The following is a 12,930-nucleotide window of genomic DNA, read 5'->3' as shown; positions in this document are numbered from 1 at the left end:
ATTAAAATACGGGGTATTACAGTCTACCCCCTTAAAAGAAGTTTCGTCCCGAAACTTGGGTAACGAAATTCAAAATTTATTCCTCACTTTGTATATATTGTTGTACTTTTACCTTTAACATCTCTTTGAAATCGAAAACTCAAAATAACCGTTAACAATGTGCAAAAAGCACAAAAATAACTGAAAAATACGGGAAAACGCGAAATTCTACCGCATTCTACCCCCCTTAAAGAACACGAGTTACATCCCCGTAACTCACCATACCTTAAACAACTCAGGATATTTCTTCTTCATCTCATCCTCGGCTTCCCAAGTTGCTTCCTCATGCTCTTGGTTAGACCATAGCACTTTGACAACCTTAACTTCCTTATTGCGTGTACTACGCACTTTACTGTCAAGGATCTTGACAGGTCTTTCCTCATAAGTTAAGCTTTGATCTAACTCAATAGTTTCTGGTTGTAGCACATGTGACTTATCAAGGATATACCTTTTTAACTAAGATACATGAAATACATCATGCACTTTACTTAGTTCCATAGGTAAGGCCAATCTATAAGCCACTTTGCCTATCCTTTGCAATATCTCATATGGACCAATATACTTTTGGCTAATTTTTCATTTCTTTCCAAATCTCATTACACCTTTTGGTGACACCTCTAACAATACTTTATCACCGTCCTCAAATTCCTCCTCTCTACGCTTCAAGTCTGCGTAGCTCTTTTGACGATCTTGCGCCGCTTGGATCTTAGCTTGAATCTCCCTCACCTTCTTAATTGTATCCTCGATCATTTGAGGCCCTAGAATCATTGTTTCATTTATGTCGTTCCAACAAATTGGACTGCGACACTTCCTTCCATATAATGCCTCAAATGGGGCCATGCCGATACTTGCATGGTAGCTATTATTTTAGGAAAATTCAATTAAGTCCAAGCTATCTTTCCATCCCCCTTGGAAATCTATTACACAAGCCCTCAACATGTCTTCCAAGGTTCGAATGGTTCTCTCAATTTGCCTATCTGTGGCAGGGTGAAAAGTTGTACTCATCTTAAGTGTTGTACCAAAGTTTTCCTGCACACTCTTGTAGAACCTTGAAAGAAACCTAGAATCTCTGTCGGACACTATATCCTTTGGAAATCCATGTAATCTCATCACATTTTTTATGTAAGCTTTTGCAAGTTGTTCCATCTTCCAGGTCTACTTCATTGGTATAAACACTGCAGATTTTGTGAGTCTATTCACAACTACCCAAATGGTGTCATTTCCACTCTTTAACTTTGGAAGGCAAGTCACAAAGTCCATTGAGATACAATCCCATTTTCATCCAGGAATTTCCAATGATTGCACAGTTCCTTGAGGTCTTTTGTGCTCTATCTTCACTTTTTTACAAGTTAGACACTTTGACACAAATACTGCAACTTCATTCTTCATTCTGGGCCACCAATACACCTTTTTCAAGTATTTATATAACTTTTCCCCTCCCGGGTGTACTGAGTATGGGGTATTGTGACCCTCTTCCATCAATTTTCTCTTCACCTCCTCACATTTTTGTGGTACACACCAACGGCCTTTGTACCTGAAACTCCCATCTTCATAAATCTTGAAATTCGTGGCTTCTCCTTGCCTTATTTTCTCCTGAATCCTATCCAACTTTACATCTCCTTTTTTATTTTCTCTTATCTCATCAAATATTGTTGGTTGAATACTCAGATTCGCAAGTATGCCTGCTGGCACTCCCTATTCTACCACCTCTAGATTCATTCTCCTCATTTCTCTACATAACTCATCCGCCACTATCAAAGTATTCAGTCCATGACTGGTTTTACGACATAGAGCATCTGCGACTACATTTGCTTTCCCTTCATGATATTGTATGTCTAAGTCATAATCCGTCGTATAATCTAACTATCTCCTTTGGTGTGAGTTTAAATCCCTTTGAGTGAAAATGTATTTCAAACTCTTATGGTCTGTATAAATCCTACATTTCACCCCATACAAGTAGTGTCTCCAAATCTTTAGCGTAAATATGATTGCAGCTAATTCTAAGTCATGAGTAGGGTAATTTACCTCATGAGTCTTTAACTACCTTGATGCATATGCAATCACCTTCCCATTTTGCATAAGCACACAACCCAAACCATTCTTGGATGCGTCACTATATACATCATAAACTCCATTATCGTCTGGTAGTGTAAGAACTGGCGCTGTGATTAGCTTTTGTTTCAAGAGTTGGAATTCTTCCTCACACTTATCATCCCATTCAAACTTTTTGTCCTTTTTCATTAGAGAGGTCATAGGTTTAGCAATCTTCGAGAAATCTTTCACAAAACGTCTATAATACCCTGCTAAACCTAAGAAACTCCTAACGTTAGACACTGTTGTTGGCGTAGGTGAACCCTTCACCGCCTCAATCTTTACTAGATCTACTTCTATTCTCTCTTTGGACACAAAATGTCCCAAAAACGCCACTTTCTCCAACCAAAACTCACACTTAGAGAACTTTGCATAAAGCTTGTTTTCCCTTAGTGTTTGCAGAACTTCCTTTAAATGTTCTACATGATCCTCTTTACTCTTAGAGTACACTAGTATATCATCTATGAACACTACCACAAAATTGTCCATAAATGGATGAAACACCCTATTCATCAAGTCCATAAAAATTGCTGGAGCATTCATTAATCCAAATGGCATTACTGTGAACTCATAATGTCCATACCTTGTTCTAAATGCAGTCTTGGGAATATCCTCATCTACAATTCTAAGTTGATGATATCCAGACCTTAAATCAATCTTAGATAACACATTTGCGCCTCTTAACTGGTCAAATAGGTCATCAATCCTTGGTAATGGGTACTTGTTCTTTATGGTGACCTTATTTAACTCCTTATAATAAATACATAACCTCATACTTCCATCTTTATTCTTTACAAATAACACTGGTGCTCCCCATGGTGATGCGCTTGATCTGATATAACCTTTTTCTAACAAAACCTGTAATTGCTCCTTCAACTCACCCATCTCTGCAAGTGTCATTCAATACGGTGCCTTGGAAATTGGTGTTGTTCCTGGAACTAGCTCTATTGTGAAGTCGATTGCCCTTTTGGGCGGCATTCCAGGAAATTCTTCTGGAAACACATCTAGAAACTCATTTACTACTTCTATATCCTCAGGCTTAGTTGTCTCCTCATGCTCCATATTCCTCACACTACAAAAATACACTGGATGCCCCTTCTTAATATACTTTTCCAATTTTAACACGGATATGATCCTTAGGCTCTTTGTTTCACCATGCACCCAATAGTGTCACCAACTCATTATCAGCTGTACTCATTTTCACTTTCTGTGATCGACAGCTAATCTCTGCATTGTACTTGCTCAACCAATCCATTCCCAAGATGACATCGAAGTCACTCAACCCAAATTCGATGAGATTTGATAGAAACACTTTTCCTTCGATTTCTAAAGGTATATATTTATAGATCTTATTGCACTTTACTACCTCACCCGTAGGAATTACTACAGGAAAATCTATCTCATCTACGGCTTTCAAAAAGTTTGATAGTTTTGGAATAACAGCCTTTGAAATAAAAGAAAAAGTTGCTCCGGAATCAAACAGGACTTTAATAGGAATAGAGTTAATAGAAAAAGTACCAGTGATGACATCCTTCGTGGAATCAGCCTCATGTCTACTCATAACATTCAACTTCCCTGCAGCTCAACCTTTCTGTTGGTTGCTTCCATTATTGTTATTGTTGGTTTTTGCTCCATTCTGTTGTGCCCCCTTGTTCCCAGAATAGTTATTTCCTCCCTGAAGGTTTCTCTATGCCCCATATTGACCGTTGCCCTGCTTGTTTTGATTGGGATCCTTGGAGTAACATTCATACTCTCTGTGTCCTAGCTTGTTACAAGCACGACAGGTAACCAAATTACCGTCACAATCTTTCCCAGGGTGGTTATTCTTGCATCTTCTGCAAAAGTAGTGTCTTCCATCTTTATTGTTTCCCTTGTTAAAACTATGTTGAACCATTCGTTTTTGGAGTAATTAAATCTTCTGAAAAATTATTATCACTCCATTTCAATTTAATTGTGCTTTAGAAATTAAATAATGAGTCCATTCGATTTCTGAGAATATTCAAAACAGGGTGTCAAGATCATGTCTTGGATAAAGAAACACCTGTTAAGTGAACATTGAATATTCCAAATCGAAAATTATCCCTGATCAAGGTCATTTAAATGATGGACGATCAATGACCACTTGAGATTAGTGTTTAGTATGATTTATAGCACTGTTTCTTGTGCTACAAGGACATGATTGTCATAAATCATTTGCACAGGTATTGGTTTGGAACTATACCGGATAGACCTATAAAAATACTTTAAGAGATTTAAAATCGTCATAAGTATATTTCTCATTATAGCTATCGAAACCTTTTTCCTCGCCCATGAGAATTGTAAGTTCTCTTGTTTGAGTACTAGTCTGTTTGATGTTGTCAAACGTCTGCCGTAAATGAAGATTATAACGGCAACACTCGAGTGGCTGGGTCCTCTTAGTAAGGGAAGCTAACAATACAAGACTGGGAATGTCCCCCTATTAATAATAGGGAACATGTCTTTGTTGTTTACAAGGCCTCTCAAAGAGCGAGACTGTGAAAATGCATGATCTTGCTCAAATGGATTTTAGAAATCATCTGCTTATTGACAGTCAAACTCGGAAATCGGGAAACACTTCTGGACGTAATAAGGATTACGAAGAATCTTACCTTATAGTTCATGAAGAGACATTAAGTGACATAGAAAATGGGCTATACACTAACTACACACTTGTCCAGAAGGACAAGTGGAAGATTGAAAGGAATGGTGTCCTTCCAATAAGTGTATTATTCCGATAGAGGGTTCGGAATTATTAGAAAGTTAATTATTCAGTAAGGTCAAGTGATCGAAATGTCTAGCTGGAGGCCGCTTCCGATCAGTAATATTAATATATAATTAATATTACAGCTTAATCTTGACTGAACCCTTCCACACCCCAATCGAGTAACCGATCCGAGGCGACAAATCAATCTGAAGGATTAGATGAGTCATTAGAGTATTACAAACAAAGACGTTAGATATTGAGCTTAGAGCGTCAAAACCGAGCGTCATAAGTCGAGTCGAATTTAAAATCGACGAGACGAGAAATCAAGCAGACGACAAGTTCAAGCTAAGCCGTAACCTCGCATTGGCCTAGCCATGCGAGTGCTAGGCTAGCATAGTGCACCAACCGCATCGCTTGGCTATGCCGCAAGCCAAGCATGCATGTGCGTGCTAAGCTTATTGGCCAACCATACTTTCAGGGTTAGTGTGCCTAGTCGCTCGCACGCTAGCTCCAACACGCATGGCTGGGAATCAAGGCCTTGGCGAAGGCATCAAGCAGCTGGCGTGCAAGGGCGAGCATCACCCCTCGCAAGCATAGCACCAGGTGCTAGTGTAGTAAGCGTGGCATGCGTGCTGGGCTGCTCGCACTCGTTGTCGAGCTAGCAGCGCCCAACATAAGCAACGCAGCAGCAGCAGTAGCCCGCATGGCGTGCGTGGCCTGCTTGCTGTGCATATGCAAATGCGAGCTGGCTGGCAAGCCCGGCCATGGTGTTAGGCGCCAGCGAGGCAGCCTTGGCAGCCAAGGCATGCTGCCAGCCAGCTCATGCGTGTGCCAGCACATTCTCAAGAGGGGACCGGTTTTGGTGGGTTGCTTGGGGAGCAAGGGGAGTTTGGTCCCCCCCTTATGGTCCCCACCTAACCCCCTTGCTCACTTCTTGACACTTGGCGTTTATTGATTCACTTGCATTTTCAATTTGATTTTTGAATTAAAATAAATTGAATAAAGTGCATTTTTACTAACTCTCCCGCATTTATGGGAGATTGGAATTCAAGGCTCCCTTCCCTATAAATACCCATCATTCGGGATTGGGGAAGAGACACTTGAGTTGTGAATTTTAAGGGATCTCCAAGAAGAGAATACCTTAATTCTAATACTTTAAGTTTCCTTGGTCTAGCCCTGATTAAGCTTCGGGGTAGGGACCGTTCGGGTCGGGTCTTGAGGGTGAGAGCTGTTGGAGGCTTACGCATTTGCGGAGCTAACGCTTTCAAGTACGAGCTCTTAGAAAGAGAGAAGCACGCGTCAAGGGTAAGATCGTCTTTTCTTCTTTCTCTCTCCTTGTTAATTAATTATGTGATAATTAATTAATTAACATGCATGTTTAGTTACTTTAATTTGTGTACGGATTTTGGGAGGTTTCATTCCGCGTAGTGTCAGTCACTACGAAACCCAACACCATCATCTTATTAGCAGCTTCCATGGAGGGTAAGGCCGTAATATCACTCTGAGTATCGCTACTAGGCAACCCGATAGAGTCTAGATTGATAGAGGGATTGCTGATCTTCCCTTTTTTGTTGAATGTTGTGTATGACAAGTCGAACTCCTCAGTGCCCCTCTTTCCCTTGATCATGCTAGATTTTCTTCTTAACCCCTTCACCTTCTCCAATTCGCGAAGGATGTCCTGATTTTTAGGCTCAGTCTTAGCTGCTTTGCCAAGATCTTCATGGGACTCTTCAAGTTGATAAAGCTTGATTTCGGCTAAAGTCCTTTTATAAAGGGCTTTAATATTGTTACCATCAAGCACAATGACTAATGAGAAGAGCTACTTAGTTTGTTTGAAATCACATACTTTCAGGGTGCAAGATGCAAGGTTTAGCTCAAGGGATATGGCAAGGTTCCATAGGAAGACACAATCATCTTCATTTCTCGGCAGACAAAAGCATAAAAGTTTTAGCCCTCTGTCATACTTAGGCCCAGCAAACACGACTTCACCTTTCTTGAAGTAAGAATTACCCTCCTATTTCAAATCTTTTGCTTGATTAAGAATGTTCTGAGGGCAATTATTTTTGGCAAAGTTGACAATGGTTTCGTCAAAATCATCGTTCAAGTGGATGTGCATTAGGCCATCAAGTAATAAGCGACAGTCCACACTAGAAAATTGAAAAGGGAAAGGAAATTGACGAAAACTTCACGAAAGAAACTGGCAACAAAGTAGAACAGCAGATTAAAAAACTGAAAAACTACGGGAAGGCATTTGGCGGCCTACCCAGACAACAGTCGTAGATCGACGGTGGCCGAGACCCTACCACCAAGACAGACATTGGCAGCGGTAAAACCACCTTGGGCTCCCTCACGAAGGACTGACAAGTCCCAAAAAAACAAACGAGAGAGGAATCAAGCGGCGGATCGGCCGTCAATCAGATTGTCGGCAACCGAATAGCACTTCCTTAGGCGGCAAGGACAACAGTTGTTCGGTCAACACGAGGTACAGCCTGTAGAAATGAAGGCCTCCTCGCGATCAGGTGGTGCCGACTCCGCGAAGTGGTCGGATATGAGCTTTAATGGACTCGCCGGCGATCGAGAGGGAACACGGCCTACTCAGATCGCCAGCGGCTCACCGGAGAATGCTAGAGAAACTAGAATTAGAAAACTGGGGGCCTTGAAAGCAGTTTGCTTTTTGGGAGTTTTGTTCTCTCGCACGTGAGGCGCGTTCCTCATCTTTCTTTTGGGGGTTGTTAAACGTCGCTCCCATTTTACTAGGCGTCACTCGTATTTTTTGCTTGAAATTTCGTATTTACCCCTCGTATATAAATACTCCCGACACTCACAACACATTGTACGCTCATACTTCCCTCTCATATTATCTCTCTAAAATTTAAAAATCTGAAAATAAAAATAAAATAAAATAAAAAGTAAACACATCCACAACCCACCATCGACAACTACCAATCCAAGGAGGGTAGAAGAAATTCGGCGATGGCGGACCCACAGCGAATCCTGGTGACATACGGTGGTCGAGGCGGCAGCACCGGAGGCAATTAGGTATGTGTTTAAATCGAAAAAAAAATCGCAACTTGGAACATTCGCTTGAAATTTCAAGAAAAACCAAGGTGGATCCGTCTGAAATTTCCGGATCCTCCTTGGTTCATCTGAAAATTTCAGGCGGATGTTCCAAATTTATATTTTTTTTTTCGTGATTAATTTTCTTAAAAAAACTGATTATTATTATTATTAGTAATGTTATTATTATTAGTAATATTATTATTATTATTGTTGTTGTTGTTGTTGTAATTGTTGTTGTTATTATTGTTGGTAATATTATTATTATTGTTATTATTGTTGTTTTTGTAGTTGTTGTTTTGAACTATTGCTATTAGTATGTTGCGAAATATGTGGTTTATAATTATTATTATTATTGTTGTTATTATTATTGTTATTAATATTATTATTGTTATTATTGTAATTATTGTAATTATTGTAATTATTCTTATTATTATTATGATTATTATTATTATTATTATTATCGTCCTTATTATTATTAATAATGTTGTTGGTGATGGTGTTGTTCTGAAATTATTTTTTTTGAATATTAATATTTGTTGTTCAACTGTAATCAAATAGTTATATTTGTAATTATTACTGATATTTGATTTTGTACTTATTTAATGTAGATTGAGGGTTCAAGTGCTCGTCATGCAATATCAAGACGTTTGAATGCGTCTATTAGGAGGAAGTCAGGTCGTTCAGTAATTACAGGGGAACCGTTTTGTCATGGGCAGCAATATGGGTCTCCTAGTAGTTGGTCGGGAGAGCATCAGTCACAAGGGAGCCTCCCCATGTACTCGTCGGGTGGACTGCCTACATCTGACGATGAGGACGAAGAGCGGGCAAGTCATGCTAATCGAGACGAAGAGTATGACCCTAAGGATTATCATACAGTATATAGGGGTCAGCATGGGAGATTTGTTAGTAGTCAAGCGAGTCAACCTACTACTAGCTCAGCAGAGACATGGTTAGTGCAGCAGCCGATGCCAAGTGGTCCTGAGGATGGGACTGTTATCCCTAGTTTTGGTGGTCACAAGGCGTCATATATATGGGGCGGGACAGAGCGAAATGTTTTGCGCTGTTTGAGTAGGACACAGTTGTGTTCTAAATTGGTTAACTGGCGAGGTTGTCTTGCACAGGAGCACCTCGAATTTATTTATGGCAGTGGTATGTCTCACTTACCCGAGATTATGTTTAAGCGTCTCGACTGACCGTTGATTTCTACTTTTGTTGAGATATGGCAGCCAGATACGAACACATTTCATATGCCATTTGGGGAGATCACGATCATGCTGCACGATGTGTACCATATTCTTTGGCTTCGTGTTGATGGTTCCATGGTTTCCACTACTCCTAGCACGGACGCCATACGGGACGCGTGCTCAGTTACCATGGATATGACTGCGGAAGAGTTGAATGAGAAGTGCGGTACTAAAACCAATTGGCAGGTTAGTTGGGTGCTGACTGAGAGGATTTTTGGTACGACTTTGGAGGCACAGCGGCCCTTCAGTGTCCATTATACTACATATATGTGGTTAATACTAGGAGGATCACTGTTTTTAGACAAGAGTGGTAACCGCACTCATCCTTCCTTCCTCCACGAGCTTGATATTAATGATGTACCAATTAATGAGTACTCTTGGGGCTCAGCTACTCTAGCCTACCTGTATTGGAAGTTGAGTACGACATCACGAAAAGATGTTGATTCAATCGCTGGTTGTCTCACACTTCTGCAAGCGTGGATTTACGAGTACTTTCTGTGCTTTCGGCCTCATCAGGGTACCTTGACGGAGGAGCTTAATATCCCTCGTGCGTCTGCTTGGGATGTTGGGTCGAGATGCCCTAACAAGAGCATGAAGCGCCTCTTAGCTTTTCGTGCTAGACTGGATAAGCTGATTGATCGTGAGGTTAACTGGCCCCCGTACGGAGTTGATCCTGCACAACACGTGCCACCCACTTTATTTACAGGGTGCATCCAGTACCGTAGCATCATTGAGCCGTACATGCCTAATCGAGTAGTTCGACAACTTGGATTCGTGCAGGACATTCCAAAGAGCATTATCACGCCTGAGAAGGCCAAGAGACCGACCAACTTGAAGACGTTTCGAGTAGAATTTCTGACCGAGATGACATCTGTGATGTGGACTAGGTTTGTCCCTGGTTCGCCTTTAAGTGTAGTTTTAGGCACCCACACCAGACTTGGTCGTCGAGCTCCTATGGTCGCTCCTGGTTACATGAAGTGGTTGTATAGATTTTCTCACCCTCGTGTATCTCCTGGGGGTTCATCAGCTGGGAGTAGCAATCTACCTGAGAGGACTAACACGGATTATGTAATAGTTGTGTTTTATTATACTATTAATCCGACTTCCAATAATTGTAATTTCTATAATATGTTGTTTTCTTATTTATAGTGGATGAATCGGTCCATGGAGATTCACCAAAGAGCACTGGATGAGTATCCCAACATGTCGCCTGAAACAAGGGCAATGACTAAGCAGCTAGTAATTGACTGAAAGGCGATGATGGGGTTGTAGATTACTCTTTATTCGTATTATTGGTTGCATTTTTATTACTTGTCTTCATTATTTTATATTACTTTGTATTCGGCATGTAATGTAAGAACTTGAAGGCGATGATGGGGTTGGAACTTAGTTTAATTACTTTTATTAACCTATATTACATAGTTATAAATGTCCAACCTTAGTGAAAGTACATAAATGAGTTCACTACCTAATTAATGCATCCCACATGTTCCTTATAACTTCATATTGCTGATCCCATCCATCAACACTTGGCTCGTGGTGCTCGGTCCACCAACCTGCAATCGGGGGAAGAGGTGAATCTTGTGCAAGATCAGGACGGATGAAGTGTGACCCACCAACTGTAGCGATCACGAACTCTCGAGCGGGTGCCCTGACCGTGTTTCGTGCCCGTAACGGTAACACCGTGATGCATCGGTAGTAGCAAGTTGGTACGGTGCCTACACCGAGAAGAATCACCCTTGCGTTGAACCAAGTAGCAATAGGAAATAAATCTTGAATTGCTACCATCCAATGCTGTGAATCAATCGCCCCACCATCCCATCGAATACGTTTTACATTCATCCAATCCTGTAAATCCTTTCGTACAATATTGGATGAGCGGCGACCTCGTTTGCTATTGTTTCTCGAGCGGTAAACCATTGCGCTTGATCACCAAAGAAGAAGTCAGCCACACAACGAAAGCCACAGTTTCCATCACCAATTACATCCTTCCATGCCCTGATGTAAGGCAACATCGGTCCTAGAAGCAAGTGCAAATACCTGCATTGACTGATGTCACATTGATATTCTACACAAAATAAATGCTCAAATTCACTTCCTACCAGAAATATTCTTGAGGCTAGGCACTTGACTGATGACTCTCATTGCCCATGGTTCCCAACTGAGCGAGAGACTATTATTCATGTTGTGATATCCTGCCCGAGCACTCGTAATTTATGGCAAAAAAGTGGATGTGAGGATGCTTTGTGTTTTAGGGATGTTGAAAGCTTTGGTGAGGTATTGAATGTTTGGTCAGAAAAATTGTCTAAAAATGTTAGACAAAGATGTCTCTTCTTGGCTAGGTTCATTTGGTTTCGACGAAACAATTGGGTGTTTGAGCAGCAGTGTGAACCTGATGAGGCTATTCTTGACAGGCATAGGAGACTGGTGGTAGATTTTAGCAATTACACAGAACGTATATACAGTACTATCACTGCAAAGCAACCTGTTACCAGAGGTGTGTGGTCTCCCCCCACCCCTTGAAGTGGTGAAGATTAACGTGGATGCCTCAACTCAGGAAGATGGTTGAATTAGTGTGGGTGTTGTGGCTCGACACAGCCTTGGGGCTGTTAAGTTTGTTGCGGTCAAGAGGGTTCAGGCTCGCTGGGAATAGAGGTGGGTATGGGACGTGTCGGGCTGCCGCGAGCCATGCCTCGTCGTGCCTTGTGATGGCTCGTGCCGGGCCGTGTCGTGCCTGCTTCTTGGCGGGTTGTGCCGTGCTGGGCCACCATTTGGCACACCCCAGCCCACGGCACGGCACGACCCACGTGCCTGGCGTACCGTGCCGGTTAGGGCAACGTGCCGCCCAATTTTTTTTTTTTAAATCGATATATTTAAATATTTTATTAATTTATGTTTTTTTATTATTATATTATTATTGTTCTTTATATTTTTCTTATTTTTATTATTATTTATGTTATTTTTATTATTAATATATTATAATTAATTTTATTTTTTATTATGATACATCTTTATTATTATTTAGAAAAAAACAACAATGCATATACTTAAAAAACTGACTAGTGCGATAGCACAAGAATTGATGAATAACTTATCTTATTATACGCCGGTACGATAAATCGATAAAACAATAATTGATAATGATAAAAATGGTACAATAATTTATGAATAACTTAACTTCATTGCTTATTTTATTATACCGGGTTCGATAATACAAATAATAGCCATAATTAATAGTATGTAATCTATTCTTCTTGTTCATCTTCGTCTTCTTCTTCTTTTTCAAGTTCATCGGCCAATTGAATTGATTGGGAACTGTTAGAACCCGACGTTCCTTCATCATCGTCGTTTTGTGCATAAGTACGATCTTGGGAGCGAGTTTTGGCATCCAACCAATCCTTGAAACAAACACACATTTCAAGTGTTTCGGGTTTTAGACTTGTTCTTCTATCGTCTAAAATCCTTCCTGACGCACTAAAAGCTTTTTCGGAGGCAACAGATGAGACTTAGATAGCAAAAATATCATGAGCCATTGCTGCCAAATTGGAAGTTTCGTGCTTTGTGATTTCCACCAATCAAGGATGTTGAGGTCGTGCTTCTCTTCGTCGTCCATGCCTTTCATGAAGTTGAAACTTAAATACATTTGCAACTCCAAAACATCGCTTTGTGTTCTCCTAAATGATGATTCACTACCTGAAAACTTAGACATCATGTTAGCAGCTTGTGCAAATAAAACTTTGGCCCTTTTACTTACATTTTTGGATGATTGAGAAG

At 40.6% G+C, this 12,930-nt stretch overlaps 1 protein-coding gene across 1 annotated transcript; it reads left to right on the top strand.

Moving 5' to 3' along the window:
* Positions 1-9,285: 9,285 nt before the first annotated feature.
* On the top strand, positions 9,286-10,407 carry LOC110734169 (protein MAINTENANCE OF MERISTEMS-like). Its single transcript, XM_021914213.1, has 2 exons — positions 9,286-10,224; positions 10,306-10,407. Exons 1-2 carry the CDS (start codon positions 9,286-9,288, stop codon positions 10,405-10,407), a joined length of 1,041 nt encoding a protein of 346 aa, XP_021769905.1.
* Positions 10,408-12,930: the final 2,523 nt, after the last annotated feature.

Source organism: Chenopodium quinoa, unplaced genomic scaffold, assembly GCF_001683475.1.
Source record: "Chenopodium quinoa cultivar QQ74 unplaced genomic scaffold, ASM168347v1, whole genome shotgun sequence".
NCBI lineage: Eukaryota > Viridiplantae > Streptophyta > Magnoliopsida > Caryophyllales > Amaranthaceae > Chenopodium > Chenopodium quinoa.
This window is presented reverse-complemented; position numbering and strand designations above follow the sequence as displayed.

Excerpts from the sequence above, each read along its gene's own strand:
- LOC110734169 (XM_021914213.1), top strand. The coding sequence starts at position 9,286 with ATGGATATGACTGCGGAAGAGTTGAATGAGAAGTGCGGTACTAAAACC. Across the intron at positions 10,225-10,305 it reads AGAGGACTAACACGGATTAT|TGGATGAATCGGTCCATGGA; the intron begins GTAATAGTTGTG and ends TCTTATTTATAG.